Source organism: Podarcis muralis, chromosome 2, assembly GCF_964188315.1.
Source record: "Podarcis muralis chromosome 2, rPodMur119.hap1.1, whole genome shotgun sequence".
In the NCBI taxonomy this organism is placed as follows: Eukaryota; Metazoa; Chordata; class Lepidosauria; order Squamata; family Lacertidae; genus Podarcis; species Podarcis muralis.
The window spans coordinates 35416083-35443559 of record NC_135656.1 but is presented as its reverse complement, the minus strand read 5'-3'; the positions used below and the strand labels follow the sequence as shown (position 1 = coordinate 35443559).

Below are 27477 nucleotides of genomic sequence, written 5' to 3'. Positions count from 1 at the left end.
AAAAGTAAAAGGTAAAGGGACCCTTGACCATTAGATCCAGTCGTGGCTGACTCTGGGGTTGCAGCGCTCATCTTGCTTTACTGGCCGAGGGAGCTGGCGTATAGTTTCCGGCTCATGTGGCCAGCATGACTAAGCCGCTTCTAGCGAACCAGAGTAGTGCATGGAAACGCCGTTTACCTTCCCACCAGAGCGGTACCTATTTATCTACTTGCACTTTGACGTGCTTTCGAACTGCTAGGTTGGCAGGAGCAGGGACTGAGCAACGGGAGCTCACCCCGTCGCGGGGATTTGAACCGCCCACCTTCTGATCGGCAAGTCCTAGGCTCTGTGGTTTAACCCACAGCGCCACCTGCGTAATTACCTGCAGTCATCAAGTCTTGAGGTTACCAGTTCATGGACCACTGTGGCCAAATTATCCCTGTTGAGGAGAAGCTGCAGCTGGTGTACCAGTCAAAACAGGGGCCTCTAATGACAAAGGTACATCAATGACTACCCCCAAGCTAAGAACCTGCTCCTTCAAAGGAAGTGCAAATGGGCAATTTCCTGGAGCTTGGAACCACCCACCCATAGTGCCAGAATTTAGCTTCAGATTATTGGCCCTCATCCAGCCAATCGGTATAGGACTGACATGCCCACTTCTGATCCAGATGTTGCAGAGACATAGAGCTGAGTGTCATCTGTATTCTGAAGATACCGTGTGCCAAATCTCCACAAAACTGCTCCCAATGGCTTCATTATAGATGCTAAATAGCATTGGGGACAAAATAGTGCCTTGCAGCATGGCTGAGATCAATGAACTAAAGAAAAACGTGCAAAGCTGATAGCTATTTTGTAGCCACTCTTCCCTCTCAGTGACCAGCCCATCATTTTCTATCCAGTCTCTGGCTGCTGGGTTAAAAGTTATATATATCCAATCTTCCAGAAGCAAAGCCTTGTCTTTCACCAAAAGGAATCAACCTTCCTCTTGTAACTTGACAGAATGCTTCCAGTCAATGAATGAGGCACTTTCTCTTAACCACAGCAGGCACAACCTAAGCTTCTTCTTCTTAATCAGTGTCTCCGTTCTTTGCACAGGGAGAAGATTCTCCGGAACACCAGCCTCACCTACCAACAGTTCCAAAATGCCAATGAGAACCTAATGTTCTGGCTCAACAATGTTCCCAAGTACCAGGTCAAGACCACAGATGGACCCAGCCAGGTCAACTACAAGCTCCAGGCCCAGAAGGTGAGCAGTGTGGTATCTTCACCCAAAGAAAGGTGTTGCAATTTCAAGGTCACAACACCCTCAGAAAGGGAAATGATGGCTCCTTGAGGCGGCCAATGCTAGGTAGTTCTGCAGTCTTACTGACAGACTGATGTAACCAAACTCACCACAGTGGAGGATGAGGTAACCCAGCTCACCCACCCACCTAGACTGAAAGCAGGAACTTTCAGGGCAGGAACATTATAATGCTTGTTGTTTATTAAGCACCAGGGAGACCGCTGGTGCTTTCTTGTCCTAACTGCCTTTTGCTCCTGCAGAGGCTGGCAGATGAAATCCAGAGTAAAGAATCTGACAAGGATGCTGTGGTCAACTTGTCCCAGAACGTGCAGACGGTCCTCAATGTATGTTTGCAGGGTTTCTTTCTATACGTTTTCCATTTTCTGTTGGCTGAACCAGTCTGATCTTCCTTTGACCACATCCTTTTTTCTTTTAACAACAGGAGTATGAGCTTCAGGCAGGAAAATACCGATCCTCCCTAGACCCTTCGTTGACTGCTTCTTCAGCAAAACGCCTCCGGGTCACACCACTTCAGGAGAGCATCCAAGCACAGGTGAGAGCTTGGGACCCTGGACCCAGATTTCTTTATATAAAATTTCTACCCCTCCTAATCAACTGGTTACACTCTTGAAGCAGTTTAGAAAATCTCAGAACAAAGTATTGTGGCATCTTGGCAGTATATACACTACAGCCTTAATATGCAGCTAGGCTGTTGTTTTTCTCTGTTTGGATTGGTTGTGGGGGGGGGGGGAGCATCAAAAGCAATGCATTTCATAGGAAACTACAGGATAAATATTGATTCACAAAGCTAAAAAGAGAAAATTGTCCAGTAGCCCTAATGGCTGATAAGAGGCTTAGAATTGGCTGGTGATTATCTTCTACTTATTCCTGCGATGCAAATTCCTCTATACCTAGACTTTTCTAACACATGTATCATCACAGTGTGTCACATAAAAATAAAATAAAATAAAAGGAGAAGGATCAAGGAGTGCCTGTTTGAATGCAAGTAGAAGAGGGAAGAAAACTGACAAAGCACACTCTTACAGTTTAAAGAAAGCAAGAAATGCTCCCACTGGTAACATTCCCATTCCTGATCTCAGTTAAACAGCAGGCCCCATTTATAGTTTCCATACAGTGTTGTTTGTTCAGTACTGTAGCCTGGCAGATGTTGACAGCCTTGAACTAGAAGGGAAACAGCAGCAGGACAAAGTGATGTGGTATCTTAAAATAATGCGTTTTGCTCATTCTCTTTAGGAAAAAAACGTGACAAAGCTCTTCACCGAGACAGCTGCCCAAAACAAAGAGCAAGTCAGCCGGCTGGAATTTGCCAAGAAAGTTATGGACAAGGTATATGTAAATCATATTAGGTTAAATGATAGTGCATAGATAAATAACCATAACTTTCAGTTAGTGCAATTAGCTTCTCCTGGGAGCAAATAAGAAGGAAGATTTCTTGGTGTTTCATACCAAAACCTGCCAGGATACTGCCTTGAGTTGCTGTCATTCTGACATGCTCTACTGCAGGGATGGGGAACCTCAAGCCCAGGGACTGAATGTGGCCTCCAGGAATCTCTGCAGGCCACACCTCTTCTTTAGCCACACCCTTCCTCACCTCTCACCATCACTGCTACACTCCCTCAATGGGTGTGTTTGCCTGTGCAATGTTTTGTCTCTGTCTTTCTCTTTACCACACTATTAAACTTGTTCGCTAGATAACTAAAGTCCTACCGCCACATATCCATATAGGCAGCAGTGTAAAAGTTTACATTGGGAGTCATTTTGGCTTGTCTTTCTAAAGATTCATTTTCTTCATTTCTGCAGAAGGAAGTAGATGAGACAGTGCACATGATGCACGAGCAGACCCAGCGGTCTGAAAACACAGCTGGGTCCCATAGAGAATCAGAAGCCCTAAAATCTCAGCTGGAAGAGGAACGGAGCAAGAAAGCCAGGGCTCAGCAGCAGCTGGAAGAGCAGAGGAGCAAACTTCTCATGCTGAAGACCCAACGGCCTATTGAAAGAGTGGAGGAGAAAGAAGTGATGGAATACTACAGGGATCCCACTCTGGAGAGTGACCTGTCCAAAATATCTAATCAAATTGAGAATGAAATTAAGAAGAGAAGGGGTCTACAGGCAGATATTGAGATAATGAACAATAAGGTCCTCCAAATGGAGAAAGATAGTAAGGTTGTTAAAGCTCAGCTGCTTACAAAAGAAATTACTAAGATAGAGAAAGACCCAAGCCTAGATGCCCAAGCAGCCAGACTCCGAGAGGAAATCAGGCACCTCCAGGAGAACTCAACTTCCTCCTCCGAACTTGAACGGCTCAGGAAAGAGCTGCACTTGCTGGAGCAGATGCAGCCAAACATCCGAGAGAAAGTGGTGCTGAAAGAGGTGGTCAAGCTGGAGAAGGACCCAGAAATGCTAAAAGCAGTCAGGACATTGCAAATGCAAATTGACGAAGACAGCTTCAAGAGGAAGTCTCTGGTGGATACAATTGCTAAACTGAAAAGCAGGACTGAAGAGCTTGAAAAGCTGATTGAAACGGCAGAACCTAAAGTCATTGTGAAGGAGGTAAAGCAAGTGGAGCAAGACCCAGAGCTTCTGAAGGAGGCATCCAAGCTTCAGACTCTCATTGATGAGGAGAGAAGCAAGAACTCGTTGCTAGCAAGCCAACTGATAGAGCTGCAGAGCAAATACAGCACTGTGGAAAAGCAAAAGCCTAAAGTGGAGATTAAAGAAAGAGTCAACGAGATATTTCGTCTTGACCCAGAAACAGAAGAGGAGATAGCACGTTTGAAGAAAGAGCTCCAAGAAGCTTCAAGAAAAAGGTCAAGGGTTGACCAAGAGGTGGAAAGAGCCCTGACTGAGCTCAAAGTCCTTAAGTCTCAGCCTCCTACTGTGGAGTTTAAAGAGGTCATCGAAGAAGTGGTGAAGATGGAAAAGAGTCCGGAGATTCTGAGAGAAATAGACAGGCTGAAACAGCAGCTGAATGACCTTGTGAATACAAATGGCAGGTCCCAAGAACAGCTGATCAGGCTACAGGGAGAGAGAGATGAGTGGAAGAGGGAAAGATCCAAGGTAGAAACCAAGCTGGTTACCAAGGAGGTTGTCCGATATGAGAAAGACCCTCTGTTGGAGAGAGAAGCTGAACGCCTCCGCCAGGAAGTACGTAATGTATCACAAAAGAGGAGAGCAACCGAAGATGCCATCTATGACCTACAGAACAAGTACATGCTTCTGGAGAGGAGAAAACCCGAGGAAAAAGTGGTGGTTCAGGAGGTAGTTCTCACCCAGAGAGACCCAAAGCTCAGAGATGAGCACAGCAGGCTAAGTAAGAGCTTGGATGATGAAGTGAGCAACCGCCGACGCCTGGAACGTGAAGTCCAGCAGCTTCGAGCTGCGGTGGAAGAGAAAGAGAAGCTGCTTAACTTCCAAGAAGACAGAAACAAAAGGCTAGCCTTGGAAAAGGAAATGCGGCAGATCACCTTGAGGATAAAGGAAATTGAGGAGAGCCCAGCCCCAGTGCAGGAAAAAATAATCACAGAGGAAGTGGTCAAGGTAGAGAAGGATCCTGTTCTGGAGCAGTCCAGCACCAACCTGCGAATTGAACTGGATAACGAAAAGGCTCAAATATCGAGCCTGCAGAGGGAGTGCAAGAAACTTCAGTCCCAGATTGATGTTCTGCAAAAAACAAAGTCTCAGGAAAAAACCATCTACAAGGAAGTAATCAGAGTAGAAAAGGATAAGGTGCTAGAAAATGAGCGAGCTCGTCTCTGGGATCTGCTAAGCAGAGAGAGAACAGCCCGGCAGAATGCAGAAGAAGATATCAGGCGTCTCAAGGAGAAGATTGAAAGAGCAGAAGGCATGACGAGAACGTGGTCCAAAGAAGAAGCCGATCTCCAAAGAACTCGCAATCTGACAAGGCAAGAAAAAGACAATCTTGAGAATGAATTAAACGAACTAGAAAGGCAGAAGCAACAGAAAATCCTTTTCCTTAGAGAGCAGACCAAGCTCCTGAGCCAAAGGACAGAGAATGACAGACAAAAGAAGATGCAAATTGGTCAAGAGCTTTCTTCCCTTGAAGCAGACATACTTAGAGAGAAGGATCAGATCTATGAAAAAGAGAGGGCTATCCGGGAACTCCAAACCAGAGTTAACAAGGAAGAACTGAACCATGAGACCCAGATGAGAGAAACGAACCTCTCCACAAAGATTTCTATTCTGGACCCAGAGACTGGCAAGGATATGTCACCCTATGAGGCATATAAGAGAGGCATGATAGACCGAAGTCAATATATTCAGCTGCAAGAACTAGAATGTGATTGGGAAGAAATCACAACGCTGGGACCCAAAGGCGATGTTTCTGTGCTCCTTGACAAGAAGAGTGGGAAGCAGTACTCCATTGACGATGCCCTGCGCTTTAGGAGGATCACAAAAGAAGAATACCAGCTCTACAAGGAAGGCAAGATCCCCATCTCTGAGTTTGCTCTGCTGGTAGCAGGAGAAACTAAGCAAAATTCCTCCCTTTCTATTGGTTCAATCATTTCCAAGTCTCCAGTTTCATCCCCTGTTTTCCAGCAAAAGCAGAGCTTCTTCCCTCCTGGCGTGCAGATAACCTTCTGTGATGATACCTTCCCCATTGCCGGTGTGTATGACACTACCTCCGACAACAAGTACAACATAAAGTCTGCACTTAGCAAGAAGCTGGTGGACCCAATGACTGCTCAAAAGCTTCTAGAGGCCCAAGCGGCTACTGGAGGCATTGTTGATCTTATCTCACGTGATCGATACTCTGTCCACAAAGCCATTGATAGAGGGCTGATAGACAACACCTACATGCAAAGGCTGCTGAATGCTCAGAAAGCTTTTACAGGGATTGAAGATCCAGTCACCAAGAGAAGGCTGTCTATAGGAGAGGCAGTCCAGAAAGGGTGGATGACCAAGGACAATGCCTTTCCCTATTTACAGGTCCAACATCTGACTGGAGGGCTAATAGATCCCAAGAAAACTGGCCGTATCCCAGTGCCAGAAGCTTCCCAGGCTGGCATGCTTAGCAGTGATCTGGCCATGATGCTACAAGATGAATCCAGCTATGAAAAGGATCTTGTTGACCCCATCACCAAAGAGAAGATTAATTACAAGGAAGCCATGGCTCGTTGCCGGAAAGATCCTCTAAGTGGGCTCCTTCTCCTTCCAACCACATCTGATGGATACCAGTCATATCAGTTCAGGCACTGAGAAAATAAGAAATCCTCAACAGAGCTCATATACTGTCCACAGATGAACAGAGTGCCTGGCAGTTCTAAATGGCTATGTGCTATTCTAGATTGCTAGTCTTACTTCACTTAACAAGACAGCAATGCACCTTTAAGATGCATTTCTGAAGGGAGAAGGGTTCTAATGCAGGAGTTACTGTATAACAGTGGTTCCCAAACTTCCCCAACCTACCCCATGGACCACTTGAAAAATGTTGAGGGTCTTTGCAGATCTCTTAATGATTTATCTGCCTGTTGTAGCAATTGTGATGTGCTGTGCTAGATGATTTTTCATTGTCTTTTTACAGAAATGCTGCAGGCCACCCGAATGAAGCTTATGGACCACTAGTGGTCCAGGGACCAGTTTGGGAACCCCTGCTGTATACTATAGGGAAATAAATGGGATTTTAAAAATAAACAGATATGCTTGGAAAATTTTTACTCTGTGCCTTCATGGCAAGTTTAAAGGGTTGTGTATCAAGGAGCTTTGAGTTAGATGGTTGTCATGCATGCAATAAAAAAGTTAAAAGATTGAACAGGCTCCATTAGTTATCTTTTAAAAAGTTGGGACGGTTCCTGTGTGCACATTAGGATCCTAACCATGAGTAAATCGCAACGGGCTGTGCTAAAGAATGGACCCCATAAAATGAACATTATACAACTATGGAGAACAACAGTGCAGAAGGTTACATGGGGATTCATGGCCAAAGAATACACTTTATCAGAAATCTAATGGTCGGGTCAGAGCAGGACTATGGGCAATAAAAGGCAAGCAAGACTGATGTACAACACACAGAGAACATTTCATTCCCTTGATAACCATGAGGGCTGGAGCTCAAAATGGCAAAAGGGGTTCTAGATTCTTTTTGTATACCATGCATTCAATATAAGCAAAAATGACCGCGGTGTAAAAGATTTTCCCATCATAGGCACTCTTGTCAGTAAGGACATTTGAGAACCAGCAAGTTACATTAAAAGATTTATCAAAGCATATTTTTTTTATTTAGTGCATACAGAAACTTCTTCAATAATATTAACAGTTAATGATAAAAATGACTTAAAACATCAATAACAAGGTTTTTTAAAAAATAACCCCATAACTAGGCAGTGTCTTTGTTTCAGAGCAGGCAGAAGTAGGGGACAAGTTCACTGGTTTCCCTCCAGAGCAGATTTTCAGGAAGCACACAGGAGATTGCAGGCAAAAGAGGAAATCAGTGGACATTATCTCCCCCTGCCCTTCTATCAGCAGGAGCAATCCATGAGCCGAACCCTGCTTGCAGGATCCAACCCCCATGTATTCGGCCAAGATCAGTAACTGGAGTCTATCAAATATTTATTCTTTAGCATCCTGCTCTATCTAGCTCATTCAGTGTCTCTCTTGGCACATCGATGATCAAAGACTTTCACATTCTAATTAAATTAGAAATGAAAACTTGAAGGGCCCGACAGCTGCTCCAAGATTAAGAAGCCCATTCTTTAATGTGAACTGTGTTTGGACCAAGTTTTTGTCCTTTCTTAAGGGAAAAGGTAAACAAGTATGCTGATAAAGGATACAAAAAGAAACTAAAATCTGTTGTATTTCTGGGTGGTCTCATGATGTCTGGTTCTCCCACAATTTCCTCTTGAGCATGGATAGTGTGAATGTCAGCAAAAAGCTCCCATATTAATTACAGGGAGAATCAAATGACATGATATCCCCTGTCCACTGCATCGTCTGCAGGCTGTGCTGGCAGTGCCTTAGTTACTATAACCAATTTCTCTGCAATGCAATACCTGAACTACAGCAAAGATAGAATAATATGTGGTTGCTGGATTAGGACTGAATTCAAATACATAGCAATCCTAAAATTTCAAATCATATTTTGCCCCATCAAATGCTTAGAGTGCCAGGTTTGTTTTCAAAGAACACAAGAGGCTGCCTTCTATTTAGAACAGTCAAAATCTATATGAATATAGCATTAACCCCACTAAAAGGCTGAGAACTTCTAAACCAGAATGAACAAGTTTCATCCTCTATAGCCATTCCAATTCCAAGCATAAGAGGCTCAGTTATTAGGAAGGGTTAATCCAGGGAACTACTGTCAGGGAAGCACACTGCAGATTTGCCTCCTCTCATGGGCCATACCTCTCTACTACACGTTGCTCTCTGGCATCTCGTGATGGAGTCTGCCAGAAATATTGGTGGTTCAAAGCAGCTTTGGCTGAGATGCGTCTGTTGGGATCATACAGTAATAGTTGCTGCAATTAAAAGGGGACACACAGAAATATCTCTCTTAATGGATTGATACTATGCCTATCATCCCAAAGTCAATACTAATTTTCTATTCCCAAGTATAGGCTTTGCATGCAATGGTAATGTCATAATCAGAAATGGCAGAAATCACAAATCCCTACAGAGCCAACTATATAACCAAATACACTTGAGGATTAAGACCATGGGAGGCAAACTAAGGCCCGGGGGCCGGATCCAGCCCAATCACCTTCTAAATCCGGTCCACAGACGGTCGGGGAATCAGCGTGTTTTTACATGAGTAGAATGTGTCCTTTTATTTAAAATGCATCTCTGGGTTATTTGTGGGGCATAGGAATTCATTCATTTCCCCCCAAAAAATATAGTCCGGTCCCCCACAAGGTCTGAGGGATAATGGACTGGCTCCCTGCTGAAAAAGTTTGCTGACCCCTGGTTAAGACTAAATCTCAGATTGAGCTCTTGGCTGAAATTCTGGTTTACAACATCCCTGCCCCAAGGTTTTTAAAAAACAAAACCCTTCATTCCAGCCTCTTTCTTACCATCAGCAAATCTCGTCCATCTCGGTCTAAGTTTGGAATTAACACCTTCATGTCTTTTCTCGGCCATTTTGGGAAATTCCCTTTGTAATCCGGAAGCTGAGTCACCCCCGGCCACGATGATTCAGTAGGTGTACCAAGAGTGCGGAAAATACGGAAAAGCTGATCGATTTCAGAGTCCCCAGGAAATAAGGCTTTTCTGGTTACCTGGAGAAAGAAAAAGGATGACTCACTCCTCTATCTTTCCATAGGCACCCCTACTCTTTATCCAAGTGAAGTCGCAGGGAGAAATAAATACTGTTAACCTTTTAGTACAAGCTACCTGGTGCTGAAGGAGAAAGGAGAAATATACTGAACACCACACCAGATCCCCAGAAACTCATAGTGTAGATCAGGGGGAGACTTCAAGCTTGTTGGATCTCCTTTGTTTTGTACTAGAATCCCAAGATCTACGAACCAGAGCTAGGTGCAAAGACATACAGTAAACTAAAGCAAGTTCAACATGATAATATAGAACATGAAATCCAATGTTGATCCCATGCCCTATATTACAAACTTGAACCTCATTTGAACTAAAAACTTCAGTCATGTTTTATTCTGCTGAGAGCTCAGGATAGAAAGACAACAAGGACAGCCATGGGGGTGGAAATCTACATAAAAACCTGAGATGTATTAATATGAAACTTTTAAAATAAAAATTGGTTTAATTGATCTTTGCAAAAGCAATTGACGTGGCTTTTCAGTATGAGCTGTATGGTAGGCAAGGTTGAAGGAAGAGCCTTCACTTAAACCTTTGCAGTTTTCAAATGTTGTAAACAGTATTAGGATAAGGGCTGCATGTCCTTTAATCGAGTGCCATGTCATCTTCGCCACTTTCTTCCTATACAGCAGCAGCCTCTAGTGGCTGCTGCCACATTGCACATCTTTCTCATAGCAAGGTGTTTTTCAGGAGAAGTCAGCTAGTGTGTGTAAAAGAGGTTGAAAACTAAGGGAAAGCATCACTGTTCTACCACTGATAGATCTGTTCTGATATGAACTTAGGGAACAGCCTCATACAAGCTTGTTGGTCCATCTAGCTCAGCACTGTTGACACTGACTGAAAGCGGCTCTCCAAGCCCTACCTGGAAGCACCAGGGACTGAACCTAGGATCTTTCTGCATGCAAGGTATGTGCTCTGTCACTGAGCTGCAAGCCTTCCCCATGAGCCACAGTTCTTCTTTTCCTTATGCAGAAAGCTAGCCGCATGCAACTGGCTAAAGTTCAATCAGATACTTCCAGATGGGGGCTTAATGTTGTGAATGGAGAAATCTGAGTTAAGATGCCAGACCATATCTTTTTTAAGCAATTGATGACAATAATGTTATGTAGGCTTTGCAATAAAATAAAATAAAAATGCATGCATAAGGAATATACATCCCTCTGGAAGCATCCTCACAGAATTGAGAGATAAATTTACCAAACCAAAATGGAAGCTACATTCCACATAATTTTTCTTCACTTTAGACTACCTGCCATGGTCACAACCTTCCTCCTCAATACAGCAGCAGCGTGATCCTCACTATGCAATATATCTTATTTATTTGAAAAATACAGCACCCCTCAGTGCAGCTTTCAGAGCAGTGTACAAAAACCAGGTATAATGCTCAAATAAAAGAAAACATTTTTAAATGGATAAAAAATTGAAAGTAAGTTTCTCCTTTACTCTGCTGTGATCAGGAAGCATGTATCTAAACAGAATCAGATGGCCACAGGAACAGCAGCAACAATCAATGCACATTTTCATGCTCATTGCAGCTTTTAACAATATCAGAGAAGGAAGTCTTATCAAAGACTCTTGAAATTTTAAAAAGGTGGTGGCAAGAATAACACATTTTGAACACTAAACTTGGTTCTGCCACACAGTAGAATTAGGAAAAAAATAAGAGCACATTGATTACATGATTTGCAGTGTCTGTTTTGGATATTTGTAATGTTAAGAGTATACATAAACTCAGTATCATTGATTTTTATGTTCTCCAGATGACACAGTGCACCAACTGCTTCTCTTGCCAAAATGCAAGTATTGATTTGAGCTTCAATCCTGACTTCTGGGCTAAGGGCTCAGATTACAAATTCTCTTCAGAGAGAGTGTGTGTGTGTGTGAGACAAAGACAAGGGGAGCTAGGTAGCTATAAATACAAACAAGGCACACATTACCACATAAAATTTTCATAAGAAATTAACATACTTGTGCGTCTAAAATGCAGTGCACTTTACTTTTGAATCAAAAAAACTGAAGTCTATTACCATTTCTGCAAATATGCAGCCAATGCTCCAGATATCCACAGCAGTTGAGTAGAATTTACAACCTAGTAAAATTTCAGGAGCCCGATACCATAAGGTTACAACCTAGAAGGAACCACATTGAAAGCTCGAGTTCAATTTATGCTTTTTATGTATTCAAATGCCTTCCCACCCTCAGTTAAAAACTTTTATGATTGAGCCCATAAACTTTTACGATCCAGTCTTTTGCAAGAAATTGTTCTCAGTCAGATGAAGTCCACTAGACTGCAGCATCGCCTCTTGAATGCCAGTCAGAAAAGCAGGTGTTGCTATCCCTCCACTCACTCTCCTGCGTAACCTGCTATGAGACAAAACTAGAGTCCCACTTGTTCTGTGCTATAGCATGTGGGAGAGGAAGCTGGACAAAGGGAATTGATGGAGCAATGAGCTCAGAAGCAAGATGGCTGCATCCTCTTTTTCTGTCTCAGCGCATTTAAAAATCTAAATTCCTGGAGAGAAACCATGTTAGTCTGAGGTAGTAAAAACATACCTTCAAAATGTATAATGGCATGAACTTTTAATCTGCAGAATCTTGACCCAGAACACTAAAGGTAATGACAGTCTTTAGGTTAAAGGTAAAGGTAAAGGTACCCCTGCCCGTACAGGCCAGTCTTGCCAGACTCTAGGGTTGTGCGCTCATCTCACTCTATAGGCCGGGAGCCAGCGCTGTCCGCAGACACTTCCGGGTCACGTGGCCAGCGTGACAAGCTGCATCTGGCGAGCCAGCGCAGCACACGGAACGCCGTTTACCTTCCCGCTAGTAAGCGGTCCCTATTTATCTACTTGCACCCGGAGGTGCTTTCGAACTGCTAGGTTGGCAGGCGCTGGGACTGAACGACGGGAGCGCACCCCGCCGCGGGGATTCGAACCGCCAACCTTTCAATCGGCAAGTCCTAGGCGCTGAAGCTTTAACCCACAGCGCCACCTGCGTCCCTATCAGTCTTTAGGTTAAGGTCTGCCAATTGCAGTTTCAATCCATTCTTTGCATAAGACTGGGTATCATAATAGCTCATTTCATGGCTACTTTTCTTCTCACTTCACATCAAATAACATAGCCAGAGCAGCACCTGGAGGGGGTCTCATGCATCTTTCAGCGTTTCAAAGGCAGGAAAATCCTACCATTGTGGAGCATCACAGCAGCACTCTGATGGTGCAAAATCTGCCTCAGAAATTGTGTTTACACAAACACACACACACACACACACACACACACACACACACACCTTCTCAGAGGATGACTTGAGAACCTTCTTGCCTACTAACAGCACTAAGAAAGAGAAGGAAGAGATGATGACGAACATTACCTCATGAGTGTAAGTACGCAGTGGAACACCAAAGGCTCTTGCTAGGCCAAAATCAGCTAGTTTGATGGCTCCCATTTCGTTTATAAGTAAGTTCTGGGGCTTCAGATCTCTGTGGATGACTCTGTGGGAGTGACAGAAGCTTACACCTTGTAGCAGTTGATAAAGGTAGCTCTAGGGAGAAGCAAAGGTTTCAGAGATTAGTAAAAACAAACAAGCAAGCATTTTAAATGCATTATAACACTGTGACACCAGATGGTGCTGTAGAATTCCGTGTTTCAGCAACATGATTTCCCATTACAGTACGAGGTTTACAATGCATTTTCCTGAAACTTTTTTTTTTTATATGTGGCAAGATCCAGTGTAGGCATAAAGAAACCATGGGCAGCTGGTACATAATATGCCATAGTTCAACATCTCAAACAATTGCTTGCTTGCAAACAGGTTCCACGTACGTTGTTAATATATTTCTTTGAGAACAGCAGTGTGACCAGATAAGAAACTTTCCACACTCCTTGTTAGGGTAGCCAGTTTGTTTCCTGTCAGGGTTCCTATGTCTTTTTTAAATGACAGGAAGAACGCAAGGAGAAAATTCAACAGTTAAAGCTCTCCTACCCCAGCCTTTGCCTGATTTGTTGTCTGTCACAGTTTTTAAAGGCACTATCAGATAGAAAGAAAGTTAAAATCTTACAGGCCCTTCTGCAATGTGAATGGCTTTTCAATGCTTCAAGGTCTAACACAGTGGTAGCTAACCTGCAGCCTCTCACATATTGCTGAACTACAACTCCCATAATCCCTGATAACTGATAATGCTGTCTGAGGCTGATGGGAGTTGAAATTCAAGAACATATTTCCTGTAAGTGACTGTGCGTATGTTTGGATAAACTTCTACCTTGACCAAACTTAAAGGCAGCTCCCCTGTACGGGACGAGTCCATGTACTTCTTAAGGTCCTGATTCAGATATTCAAAGACTAGATAGAGTTTCTTCTGACTGTGAACCACATCGAGAAGCCTGGAATAAAAATTGAATTCAGTGACTGAACATCTGGGTTTGGAAGAACTAATGCCCCTGCAGAACAAATGCATCCACCACTCCGACACACACACAAAACACACACCCTCCTTTTTTTGGCACAACAGAAGGAGAGTCGGTGTGGCACAGTAGTTAGGAAGCTGGACTAAGACTGGGGAGACCCAGGATCAACTCCTCAATCAGTCATGAAGCAAATTTGGGCTTTGTCTCTCAGCCTAACCTACGCCATATGGTTGTTGTAAGAGTAATGGTAAGAGAGCAGTAGCAGCTCCATTGTTCTCCTGGCTTCCCAGTGCTGTGAGTCACTGTCATTTACCAAGAGGGAGAGGGGTGAAGCAGCAACTCACGGTGTTGAGAAGCCAGGAGAGCAACAGAGACCCATCTCCACCATCCCATAAGCCACTACAGTGGTGCCTCGCAAGACGAAATTAATTCGTTCCGCAAGTTTTGTCGTCTTGCGATTTTTCCGTCTTGCGAAGCACGGTTTCCCATAGGAATGCATTGAAATTCAATTAATGTGTTCCTATGGAAACCGACTTCAGACCAGGTCCGGGGACAGTCTGTCCCCCGACCTCTTCTGAAGGCTGGGGGGGGGGGGGGAACAAGGGCTTTTCTTCCCACCCCCAGCATTTTAAAAAACCCCGGGACAGCGGGGGACTTCTCCGCTGTCCGGGGCGATCTTAAAATGCTGGCGGGCGGGAGCGAAGCCTCCGCTGCCGCCTGCCAGCATTTTAAAAAGCCCCGGGACAGCGGGGGACTTCTCCGCTGTCCCGGGGCGATTTAAAAGCCCCCGGGAAGGCAGGCAGGGGGGAGCAAAGACTTTCGCCCCCCGCCGGCCTTCAGAAGCGGTCCAGGACCTCTTCTGAAGGCGGGCGGGGGGCGAAAGTCTTTGCTCCCCCCCCGTCTGCCTTCAAAAGCCGTCTGGGATAGCGGAGAAACGAAGGCTGGCGGCAGGAGGAGGTCTCTCCGCCCGCCTTTGGAGGAGGTCCGAGGACAGTGGGGAAGACGCGCTGCGCTTCCCCGCTGTCCCAGAGATTTCCCTATGGGCTTTCGTCTTGCGAAGGAAGCCCATAGGGAAATTTGTTTTGCGAAGCGCCTCCAAAACGGAAAACCCTTTCGTCTAGCGGGTTCCATCTCTAAAAGCAGCAGAGATATGAGATGACTGGACCCTTACTGAACCCTTACTGAACTAGAAGCAGGGGAACCCCCTACAAAAAATTATAATTTGGCAAAATATTTGGACTTTATGCTATGTATTGGTATAATTTGGAATAATCAATGTGATATAATTGGATTGTTAAATGGAAAACTTAATAAAAAACAATTTTTTAAAAAGAACAGCTCACATCTACACAGACACAAAGTCTAGACTTTTTCTTACCTCACTATGTTTGGATGTTTCAATTCTTTCAGCAGGGAGATTTCTCGAATTGCTGTACTGGGAACTCCTTCCGTCTCCCTGTGAAGAAAGGGATTTGGTATCAAACAATCCAATTCTTTCTGCTTTACTGGGCATCAGTGATTATTTCCACTCACATATCTTCTCTAGGGGAATGTTCATAGAGCTTGTCTGCCAAAGCAGGGAGGGAAAAGGGTGTCCCATCAATCACAAAAAAGAGAAAATGTGGAAAACTACACAGGTATAAGGTTAATATTTTAGCAACAGCAAGCATAACATATGTGAACAAGTAAGGAATGAGATATGATAATCTCAGTGCATTCTGAGTAAGGCTCTTCTACACAGGTTGAACTACAACGACTAAAATATAAAATTAAGGAGATGGCCTTTCTCCTCAAAGACTATAAGTCTTTTCTCCACCCCCTTCAATTCTGATAGTTGCTTCAACAAGAAAAGCATATCTGCACAAAATTTTAAAAGGGACAGATACATTCATGTGTCTCCATTGTCATATTTAATGACTAAATCAGCCATTAGTCTCCATGCTTAAGGTGCTTGCAATTCTACTGTTACAGAAAGTATACTTTACATTAACAGCTGGACCCTATTTGGAACTGACCCTTATATGAATAAATTCTGCCCATGGTTTTCCACATGATATCTCTCAAATTCCACAATTTGCAATGTATTAAAACTCAAAACATAAATGCTATCAGAAAACCATTTCATGAGTTTTAAGAGTAGCCAATTCAGGGGAAAGTTAGTGAACTAGGTACTTACGAATCTAGGCGGATCTTCTTCAAAGCAACTAGCTGGCCTGTCTGTTTGTTTTTGGCTTTATATACTACCCCATAGGTGCCCTCTCCAATCTTCTCTACCTTTTGGAAGACGTCTTGGAACGCATCCATTCTCTGTCTTCTTACTTGCTGCTGTAACATTTGATCAGACAATTAGGAGTAGTACTATCTGGTCATCTCTATACATCATAGCATTTTGCATGTTTCCATTCTTCCATTCACCCTATCCCTGAAAAGTAATAATAATCCATTTAAACAAATAAGCATAATGCTTAAGTAACATCTTTAATAATCCCTTTCAAATGGACTACTCTCATATTCTCCAATACATTGAGCTACTTAAGTTAACTGAAGGTGCCTGGCGATTACAATGACATTTACTGTTCCCTTTGTGCTATGACAGCCCAGCCCCAGGGCCAAGAAACACAATACGCATCCCCACATAATGGATGATGCCTTATTGGGATCCTGCCTTTCCTTCAAGGAGTTCAGGGTGGTATTTTGGGCTCACAACAAGATCCTATGAAGCAGATGAGCCTCAAAGGGTGTTTTGTTTCATAGCGAAAGACGTGCCCCTGACTTTCCCAGTCAAACTTTATCAACTACACCCCACAGGCCTTGTTTGTTTGCCTCAGCTGCAAAATTAAGTACAGGTTTTGTATGAGTGGAGCAGAAAACGTAGGCAAATGGCACATTTTTCACTCTCTGGAGCAGATTGGCAATAGAGCCAGGACAGGCAAGAGGAAGGGATTCTTTACACAATGCATAATTGCATTATGGGATCCACAGCCACAATGTTTTCTAGGGTAACTGCAGATATAGGGAATATTCTTGTCCCTCCAACAAGGTTAATCAAAATATTTCTTGACTTAAGGGGGGGGTGTTGGGAATATTCTGAATAAGAATCCTTCTTTACATGCGATGTTCAAGAACACGGCATTGTTAAATGGAAGAGACTTACTGCACGTTGTCATATTTGAGGAAGGCCTTGGGCCCAGGCCTGCCCTGACACCCAAGAACTACAGTACTCACTAAGCCACCCCCGTTCCCACGCGACTCACAAATTACTAATGTGATCATCTAACGGGAAAATTAAAGCTCTCGGCTCCTCAGAATGCTTCCCACCTGCTCATCTAGTCTTCCATTTGCCTCCATACCTTCCCTCCTACTGAACTACAGTGTTTCCAAGGGGTCAAAATTCACCTCACACCACCACTAAAGTGGCTTTTGCCCACTAGAGGGAGATGTTCAAATGCAAAAATGCAAATGTTACCAAATATAAGAAAACACACACAGAGATCTCTTTTGGTGCTGTTTGACTAGTATACTCACAGTTTCTGCATCCCTTCCAACAGGGATATATATTGTAGGAAGTTGACAGGAGCAATAACTGCAGGCTAGACTTTGGCCCTGCTTTTAAAATTTCTTGCAAGGGGGAAATGATCAAAATTACTTAATTTGGGCAAGTTTTTCTTTGCTCACAGGCTATGTTTTCTTCAGAGACTTGGTGATAGCACTGAAGCACTCGTGAGCCCCAGAGGACTTCTGTTATGTAGTGAGACTAACAGATGCAAATATCAAATACAGTAAATAAATAATATTTGGATATTCAAAGAACGCAAGGAAGGATAAAGTGGGCACGCAGTAGCCCTGCAGCCCAAATTCCCATCCCTGCTGGCTCCACCCCAACTTTTGCACATCAAAACCAGTATTTTGATAGGATACTTCATGGGTTCAGCCTCTCCGTGCTTGGAAACCATGTGTATCAGGGTTCCCAATTGTGAGGAAGATTCTAAGTATATCCAGCCAAACACATTCAAAATCCCCTTTCAGACTTTCCTATCCAACATTCAAAGTTCAGGAGAGGAGCTAGTGGGGTTGCTGACATTGGGGAAAAGGCTGGCATTCACTACCCTGAAACACTTTATTCTCCTTTGCCAGTGGAAAGCTAACCTGTGGTCTTTCACAGGTTAGTTGTATTACAACTCCCATAATTCATGGACTATAACTCCCATACTTCCTGACCATTGGCCATGCTGGCTGGGGCTGATGGAAAGAGGACCCCAACAAGACCTGGAAGACCACAGTGGTCAATCATCCTCAGCCTTTGCATTCTCTGAAACCTTAATATGGCTGTGGTGTCTAGCCAAACAGATTCTGCTAGTTTTAGTTAGGCAGTATTTAGAGCTAGAAAAAGTATGTAACCATTCTTCAAGTATAGGATGAATAACACATTTCTCCTACCTCACCCCCAGCCTTTAAACAATGTTAAAAGTCTTGCAATTATTATCAATATGCAAACGAATATGCTTATCCACATATGGAGAAGCACCATTTTACACTTACAAAAAAGTTGCGATCCTCATCATTTCAAGAACATGTCTTAATTTTTAATTTGGGATGGTGGTGGTCTGTTTCTGACACTACAGTGAACATGGTGGTTAAGGTCATTGCACAGAGCGAACAGTTTGATGCTGAGTTCTCAAAAGTGTGTTAACTAGGAAGAAATGGCACATGGGTGGATTTTTAATATCTCTTCAACACATTTTTATAAGTAGGCATGGCACTTCTTACCAGCCAAGTTACAGGGAACCAGGCAGAGGGTCTTCTCGGTAGTGGCGCCTTCCCTGTGGAACACCCTCGCACCAGATGTCAAAGAGAACAACAACTACCAGGCTTTTAGAAGACATCTGAAGGCAGCCCTGTTTCGGGAAGCTTTTAATGTTTGATGTATTATAGTATTTTAATATTCTTTTGGAAGCCGCCCAGAGTGGCTGGGGAAGCCCAGCCAGATGGGCGGGGTATAAATAATAAATTATTATTATTACTATTATTGTGAGTTCAGTATTCATCTGAGTTAGGAGACAGTCAGGACTATTTTCTAGAAGGCAAATGTCTGCTATCTTCGTATGAGATATCATTATGGGCACTCTGCTAAAGGTCAGCCTCTGCTCCTTTCTCTGAAAGATATTATTTCACAAGAAGATGACTCCCACATTAGAACCCCTCCCATAGATCTTAACAGCTGAGATTGATACAAACATAATTAGAACATAGAAACACTTCTTGTTTCTATGAATTCTAATGCAGAAATTAACTTCGATCATTAACTCTTTGGAGTAGAAATCTCAGTCAAGAACCATGCAAAGTAACTATGGGGGTGGGGACACACCTCATTTTCAATATAAATCTCAGTTGAGCATGATAATGGCTATGACACAACTTTCAGTAATCTAGTATTAAGGTGAAGCCATAATGGACGTTTAAGAATCTGAGCTCCCAATAGGTAATATAGAAATATAACCTGTCATGATTTTGTAATATTAATATCTTGTAGTATTGTAATATTTCTCTCTGGTGGAGAAAGGATCCAGAAAAGCCCTCAACAGATATTAATCAACATCCATTCACTGTCTCTCCCCACCCCCCACCCCAGTAGAGGTGCAAAACTTTGTTGTTGTTGAGGACTGCATTCCCTCAGATTAAGTTGACCAATGGCAGGACCAAATGTGGACATAGCCACCTGTTTTCTCTCTCTTTCTGCCATCCCTTCTCTTTCTCACTCTCTCTCTCCTTCCTCCCTGTCCACCCAGCTGCTGCAGGAAGTACAGATCACTCTTGCTGGAGGTCAAAGCTGTTTCGTAGCAGAAGGATTTTGAAATTAGGCTAAGGGTTGCATATAATAAGGCTGAGTGCTACAGGTTGTCAGGAAGCACACAAATAAATAGCCAAGTAAGTACTAGTCAATCTAGGAATGCTGCTAACCAACCAGTTTTCTCACAGTATCTATAAAGCCTGGGACTTGAAGACTGGCCACAGAGGACTGAAAAATGAGCAACTTAACATAATCAAGGCTGCTTTGTGGCCCTGTCACAAAAGCAAAAGAAGAATGGGCATTTAAACACTATCAACTTTAAATTTTATTATTAAACAAAAAACCAAAGAGTATTTAAAATCCAGCTGCTGTAAACTTAATGGCTGTTTTCATTATTTCAAAATACAGTCGTAATAAACAGCTTCCAAACTAGTATGCATGTATTAACCCTTTGCATTTTGCATTGTTTAAATGGCTTTCAAAACACTGTGGCAACTTCTGCATATCCTAGTGTAATATGTGAAGCAGTTCTAGAACACCAGGGGCATACTTTCTCCCTCTGAACATTAAAAATATTTTTTTGGGGGGGTCATCTTAAGGCAATAGCAGGCAGTACAATTTTAAGACAGTATTACAAAATGGTACTAGAGTGAAGGAAAATGATAAGCTGGCCCTATTCAGTATAGCACTAATTATGTTCAGTAATAAGTCCTCTCCTAATGCAGAGAGCACTAGGAGGCATTTCCTTCCAGCTGCTTCTCTCGCTCCTGGAAATATTTTCTCTGTTCCGTTATGGCCTTCTCCAGCAACTGAAGGTTTATTCCTTCCACACATGTAAGCACACGGGCCTTTATCACCATCTCATTACCTGTAAATATAAAAATTAAAGTCGTCAGAAATGTGGCAACTTTTTTAAAGAATCTATGTAAGCTCCGTCATGGTCAATAATGCAGTCTTGCAACTGCAGTATGCTGACAAATGCTTAGAATGCAGAATGCTACTGCAACTTTACACCAGCACACAACGATAGGCTGGTGCAAAAATCTAGAAGTGGACTATAGGTCATATTTAAAACAGGTCCTGCTGAAAACTGAAATTAAGCAGGTCACATTTTCACTGTGCTTTGCTAAATATGACATATGGGAAATAGTTGGCTAAAAATCACTGAAGTGGAAAGAGATGGAGGGTAACCGTATGTCTATTTTATAGGTCATGGGATTCAGAGCAGTCAAGTCCTAGAAGCCATTTCTAATTTGAAATTCAGCTTCACATGTAATATTCCAAACAGTGACTTTTGTCTGTTCAATTCCCCCCCCCCCCATCAACCGATTCGGATTAATTCCAGAGTACCTACTTGTCTGTAAACTGAGTTCGAATACCCACAAGTACAAAGGCACAGTAGATTTCAGAAAACCTAATAATAAGTCACATGTCTCCTGTATCTCAGTGTGCAACTAAGAAGTGCTCAAATTATGAGTGATTATCATAATTATTACTTGGTACAATAAGGTGTTGTCATCTAGTCACATTTGACATTTCACCCAGAAACCTACTTAATTATTTAGGATCCCAAACGATCCATCTGCAGATCATGTCAGCTAATAGGCTAATTGGTGCCAGGGGTTAAGGTCTCCTAAAATATACAACTGGCGCCGAAGAAATGCTGGTATTTGGGTGCCAAGGAATACCCACACTATAACAGGAGCTCTCCTAGACACAAAATGTATAGTTATCCCTTTGCTGAAGAGAATTCAAAAGTCCTCCCTGAAGGCAATCCTTTTCTTGCAGGAATATAATATTTTCCAAGCACTCTCGTTGGAACGTCGTTTTGCTAGCTAATTGCTTATCTCAGCTCCCAGCTACTGCTTTTACACAGGAAAACAATATTGGGAATAAGCCGTTTGCAGGAAGAGTGTTTAACTGTTCCCCTGCCCACCCCTTTCACCTTCCTTCTTCCATCCCCATAGCCACTATTATCCCAGCAAAGTTCCAAAAGCATGTTTGTAAAAGAATCTGAAATTTGTGTATTTGTGGTTTTGCAAGGGCAAAGCACCAAATGAGGGGAGGCTGCATCCTCCTGCCCCATAATTCTCCTCTATAATCTGCCCCCTCAGCAATGCTTTTCAGTGAAGAAGCAGGACATCACATGGCAGGGCAGAGTCTCAAACAAACATGTGCTCTTCCAACCCCACATTCCCAGCATATTTGCACCTCTGTCTCAGCAACGTCTATGCTGGTCATATCCACAGAATAGAAGATGGCAGGATCCCAATAATGTTCTCCATAGGGAGCTGGCTTCAGACACCAGGCCCGTTGGCAGACCAACTCTGTGATACAAAGATGTTGGCAAGTGTAGCATGAAGGCTGGCAACATTAACCCCATCGTGTGGGAATCCTTTGCAGATGACCACAGTCCTGGAGACAATCAAGCTAGCTTGTGTATCTGCAGCAGTGACCAGAAGAGGAATGTCTGCTGGGAGGAGCGCAGAAAGAAGAGACGCCATGGTACACCTAATTTATTATTTATACCCTGACCATCTGGCTGGGTTTCTCCAGCCATTCTGGGTGGCTTCCAACGGAATATTAAAATACAATAACCTATTAAACATTAAAAGCTTCCCTAAACAGGGCTGCCTTCATATGTCTTCTAAAAGTCTGGTAGTTGTTTTTCTCTTTGACATCTGGTGGGAGGGCATTCCACAGGGCGGGTGCCACTATCGAGAAGGCCCTATGCCTGGTTCCCTGTAACTTGGCTTCTTGCAGCGAGGGAACCGTCAGAAGGCCCTCGGTACTGGACCTCAGTGTTTGGGCAGAACGATGGGGGTGGAGACGCTCCTTCAGGTATACTAGACTGAGGCCGTTTAGGAAAGCTAGCTAGACTGACAACAGTAGTACCACAGACATACATGGATGTTAGCCAAGATGGTGCCCCCAGATGTTGTTGGACTCCTATCAGTCCCAGCCAACATGGACAATGCTCATAGCTGGTGGGAGCTGTAGTCCAATAACATCTGGAGAACCATTGTGAGAACAGGATGCTGGACTAGATAGGCCATTGGCCTAATGCAGCAGGCTCCTTTTATGTTCTAACAGAGGCCACCCACTGCATACGGCCATCAAAACAGGTGGAAGTCTTTGACAGATGTAAGCAATCAGTACTGCATGAACACCTTCAAATGCACTTGGGGGGGGGGGGGATTGAATCTGTGTCCTCAGTGTGGTTGAAAATAAGGACATGATTCTTCTTTCCTCCACACCCAGAGGCTTAAACGTACGTGCACTAGCCCTAGTGCCTCCCACACAATATTCACTACCACTGTAGCATAAGTCAACATTTCAAATCTCAGGGTTAGGTAATGCAACTTTTAATAAGGGTACACAAGCAGCTTAAAGTTTCTGTGTTATACAATCAGGTCAAAGGTGTTTTCCATATGCTAAGAGAGTCTAGGAACAAACGTTGCCACCTTTGCATAAAATTACAAGAAGCCAGGCTGCACCAAACAAGTTGGATTGCAGCACAGGGCTAGCATGATTAGAAAATCAGTGTTATCCCTAGGTGACAGTTCCAGAGAATGAAAAGGAAACACCAACAGGAGTGATTAGGCACTAACTTAAACCACTGCTAGTTTTATTTTTCTTTCATGCAAAAGGGTTGCATCAGAAGATCAGGGTCCCTATTCCCAAGACTATTTATTTTACCTTCTAGACCAAGGATGAGGAACCTCCAGCCACAGGCCAAACATGCAAGGCTTTTTCTCTGAATCCACACCTACCTGCCCCATACTTGATGCCATATGTGACTACAGGTGTGGGCCAGGTAGAGAAGCAGCTGCACAAAGCAGGATTGAACTCCCCGCATATTAACTGCTGTGTGGGGAGTTCAATCCTGCTTTGTGCAGGATCTCCTCCCGCCCCTGGTGGGCCAACTTTTGGCAAGTGGCTGGGACAACTCACCCATCATCAATATAATGCCTGATGACTAGCAGGCGGGTGGTCCTGCCCACCTGTCAAAGTTGGCTCACTGGGGTGGAGGAGATAAAGGTTGGTCCACCAGGCCAGGATCTAGACTATTCCTGGTTTCACGGATAGAAAAAAATACAGGTGTTCTTACCCTCTTTATGTTCGGTTTCCCCCAGTACAATATACAGAGCCCCAAGCTGGGCTTGGAATGGTTCCACAAACTTGGTGCAAACTTGGATACAGTACTGAACTGAAGTGTGCTGAGCTGTTAAGATGGCTTGGGAGCTGACCACATCATAGGAGTGTAGCCTGAAAAACAAAAACTTGGGTCTCAAATAATGTTGATAATAAAGCATGTGGAAATCATGCGCAGAATGATTTTGTTTCAAGTTGTCCGTTGTTACTTCAGTTTTTTGTACACTGCTTAGAGATATTTTTAATACATTAAGTAGTACAGAAATTAAATAATCAAATAATGTATTCAAATATAGAGAAATTAGATCTACCTATATCTGCTTCCCAATGCTAAAGACATTGGGTAGTGTTCAGCTAGGTTTTACTCAGAGACCCATTTAAATCAATGAATATAATTTAGTTGTGCTTATTAATTTCAGTGGGTTGACTCTAAGTAAAACTTCTTTGAACACCACCCAGTTAACTGAAAATAAATAACTGATTTCAAAGTTTTTTTCCTCAGCTAAGAATGTCTAATAATGCTATACTGAATGAGTGCCTGAGCTCAAAACACATACAATATGACATTTAGGATTATTAACTCAATGTTAGCCTAATGTTTCTTTCTTTTAACTCACATATTCATCTCTGTGCCAGAAAAATAAAAATGAATATTTTACATGTGACATTATGGATTACACAAATAATGAGGCATACGGCGGAACAGTACCTATAGATTACAGTAGAGCCTAGCATGCATGAAGTACACATTTTAATTTTCCCCTCCCCCTTCCTACAAATTATAATTGTTATTGATACAAAATACCTCTTACTAAGGGTCAAAAAAGCAATAAATGTTGCTAGACATAATTTCATATCTGTAATAATTGTAATAATTTTGGCATATATACTTTGACATAACTTTGTTAATCTATTCAGAAATGTTTATCTGAGTGTTTATCGTTGTTTTATTTTAAATTTTATATCATTGCTGCGCATCATATCCTCCAATGTAAACAATGCAACCATGTTAAAAAGTTAAAAAGTGAAGAGGAATAAAAACTATGTTACTAAAACAATGACAACAAATACTTTACAACATCTAATGGTGGTGCAACACATGGATTAATAAACTAACAAGGACACTATGCAACAGATGAGAGTCCAGTCCTAAGTAGGAAGGGGTGAAGAGTGAAGTGGTAGGTGATTCATTTTATTTAAAATCATTTCTATACCACTTTTCATTTAAAAATAAATCTCAAGGCAGTTTACAACAATAACATGATAACAATAATGATCTGCCACTTCCCAATCCCTGCCAGTTTGTACCATCTAGGGCAGGAGGTGTGGGGAGCAGATGTACCTCTTTTGGGTTGTCTTTTTTAGAGAGCTCCACTCCCCACACATGCTCCAGTAAATCCAAGGAAACCAGCATCTCACACATCTAAGTCCCCAAAACTGCATTTTATGGACTACCACTAGCTCCCACCACCAGTAGAGCTAGCAGTGGCCTGGATTGCGGATGTCTCCCCACAACCACCACACCCCAACACCAGCATAGGCCTTCCTCACCAGCAGAGGGGCACTTCCACACAGTCCTAACCCGCTCTATCCTGCTGATCTTGAGGTTGGGCTTAATCGTTACAGATATAGTAAACAGGAGACAGGAAACAAAACAAGTTTTTTTCACAGATGTGCAGGGTAGGGGGGAAGAAATCAAACTCATTATGCTTTCTCTTACATGTGGCATTTGGTTATTTATGAATTTGGTTCTTTTATGAAATCTAAAGGAAGGAATCAGAAGGAAAATAAGAGACAAAAAGAGTAGCAGTAGTAATGTTAGATAGGATGAGCAAAAGAAACAAAAATCTTAAGGTCGAAAGGAATTACACTGACCTGCCAAAGGTTCTCAGGGTCTTCCCTTCTGGGATCAATGCAGAGTTGATTTCCCAAGGAAAGTGATATGTCCCAGCATCCGGCAGCATTTTGCGCAACTGTTCTTGAGAACAGACCCTACAGTCAGACAAAAAAATGAAGTGAGTATTTAAAAGATTATCTTTCCGCTTCAAGGCTTCAAGGTAATTGGATTCCCCTACTATGCAACAGCAGGTGTTACTTTTTCAGTTGGCAGGCTTCTTTAATTATGCTCAAATCAATTCTAATAGACTACTACCTATTTTGTTCATGATAATAACCTCATTTTAAGTACTTTGCAAGGTACCCAGCCAGCTTGGCCATTGGAATAGGGAAGATGGGAGTTGTAGCCCAGCATCAACTGAAGGTCCACAGGTTCCGCATCTCCGCTGTAAGGGCAGGTAGCTATTACTATTTTACAGATCTGATGATAGGATTGCTATCTACCATACCTTTATCTTACAGCATCTCACTCTTCAGATGCCACTGCACAAGAAAGTGTCACATACAGTATTATATTATATACTGTTTAGGGAAGTTTTTAATATTTAATGCTGTATTTTTTTTTTAACATTCGATTGGGAGCCGCCCAGAGTGGCTGGGGAAACTCAGCCAGATGGGCAGGGTATAAATAATAAATTATTCTTCTTATTATATATTATATCATCAAATACAGACTATTATTTATTTTTTGAATATCCCACAACAGGGCATCCTCCAGCCCCTTCCAAATCAATATGCAAAGTCAATTTTTGATTAAATGTTTACTAGGAAAACAGACTTCTTTATGTCAAGGCATGCATTCCATTCGTTCTCCATGAAATTTTAACCACACCCATCCCAATAAGTCTAATAAATGAATTTAAATTTAGCTGGGCCCCCTCCCCACTTAATGTTTTTGAAGCAAAGAGACAATGGAAATCTTGAATATGGAGAAGGGGGGTCGTCCAGTAACAATATTTTTTTTTTATTATCCATATGCCAGCGATCTGACTGGGTTGCCTCAGGCACTTTAGGCGGCTTCCAACAAAGTATTCAAACACAACAAAAACCCTCAAACATGAAAAACCTCCCTGGTACAGGGCCACCTTCAGATGTCTTCCAAAATTCAGACAGATGTTTATTTCCTTGGTATCTGATGGGAGGGCGTTGCACAGGGCAGGCGCGACGACCGGGAATTTCCGAAGCACCACAAGCAAACTACCTGCAAAGCAGCAATCGAAACCCTTGTTTATATCCTCCTAACACCCAACTAGAGACAGCCTGTCCAGAATTCCCTCCTATGCCGCAGAGTTTCTGCCGCGCAGCCACGTGAAGCCAATGTGCCCTCAGCCACAAATCAGTGGGCGGGCAACCTTAAGCCACCCTTGGTTTCCCCATCGCAGCTAAGGCACCTATTAGTGAGGAGGAAGAGGAGGAGCAGCTACATCCACAATCGCTTCCAAAGCGCAGGGAGTTCCCGCTCTCGTTTCCTTTCCCGCCTCCTCCTCCTCATTGGATACTGAAACCGACCACCGCCGCCCGCGCAGCAGAAACCAGCGTCCGTCTCGCTCCATAAGCCCCGCCTACCAGAAGGAGGGCTGAAGCGCGAGGCCACGCCTCCCAGCGTCACGTGGCCCGGAAGGCCGCACGCCCGGGGTGGAAATCCGCCTGCGTCACGTGCCGGCCGGGTGGGCGT

The 27477-nt window shown here is 43.1% G+C and overlaps 3 protein-coding genes across 21 annotated transcripts in view; 1 reads left to right on the top strand and 2 right to left on the bottom strand.

Moving 5' to 3' along the window:
* The window catches only part of EVPL (envoplakin), a 48823-nt gene extending 41771 nt beyond the window's left edge, over positions 1 to 7052 (top strand). For all 3 annotated transcript variants that reach the window (XM_077924220.1, XM_028716943.2, XM_028716944.2), the window contains exons 20-24: positions 1075 to 1225; positions 1522 to 1605; positions 1704 to 1814; positions 2516 to 2608; positions 3083 to 7052. In XM_077924220.1, coding sequence (XP_077780346.1) covers positions 1075 to 1225; positions 1522 to 1605; positions 1704 to 1814; positions 2516 to 2608; positions 3083 to 6499 — 3856 coding nt within the window. In that variant the 3' untranslated portion in view covers positions 6500 to 7052. The remainder of the gene's footprint in view (positions 1 to 1074; positions 1226 to 1521; positions 1606 to 1703; positions 1815 to 2515; positions 2609 to 3082) is intronic.
* A 430-nt stretch (positions 7053 to 7482) lies between these two features.
* CDK3 (cyclin dependent kinase 3) lies at positions 7483 to 19942 on the bottom strand. 16 transcript variants are annotated; one of them, XM_028716957.2, is made up of 8 exons: positions 17489 to 19942; positions 16140 to 16288; positions 15342 to 15419; positions 13819 to 13939; positions 12930 to 13100; positions 11590 to 11691; positions 9307 to 9510; positions 7483 to 8754 (listed from the first exon to the last, which is right to left on the bottom strand). In XM_028716957.2, exons 2-8 carry the CDS (start codon positions 16265 to 16267, stop codon positions 8629 to 8631), a joined length of 930 nt encoding a protein of 309 aa, XP_028572790.2. In that variant the 5' UTR covers positions 16268 to 16288; positions 17489 to 19942; the 3' UTR covers positions 7483 to 8628. The 16 variants fall into 16 exon arrangements, with proteins under 16 accessions (XP_028572790.2, XP_028572798.2, XP_028572791.2 ...); XM_028716965.2 differs by having other exon boundaries at positions 16238 to 16288; XM_028716958.2 differs by having other exon boundaries at positions 16140 to 16285.
* Positions 19943 to 20058: 116 nt separating this feature from the next.
* TEN1 (TEN1 subunit of CST complex) lies at positions 20059 to 27338 on the bottom strand. 2 transcript variants are annotated; one of them, XM_028716940.2, is made up of 4 exons: positions 27194 to 27338; positions 25782 to 25898; positions 23863 to 24020; positions 20059 to 20619 (listed from the first exon to the last, which is right to left on the bottom strand). In XM_028716940.2, the coding sequence occupies exons 2-4, from the start codon at positions 25868 to 25870 to the stop codon at positions 20483 to 20485; spliced, it is 384 nt and encodes a 127-aa protein (XP_028572773.1). In that variant the 5' UTR covers positions 25871 to 25898; positions 27194 to 27338; the 3' UTR covers positions 20059 to 20482. The 2 variants fall into 2 exon arrangements, with proteins under 2 accessions (XP_028572773.1, XP_028572772.1); XM_028716939.2 differs by lacking the exon at positions 27194 to 27338 and adding an exon at positions 27004 to 27187.
* Positions 27339 to 27477: the final 139 nt, after the last annotated feature.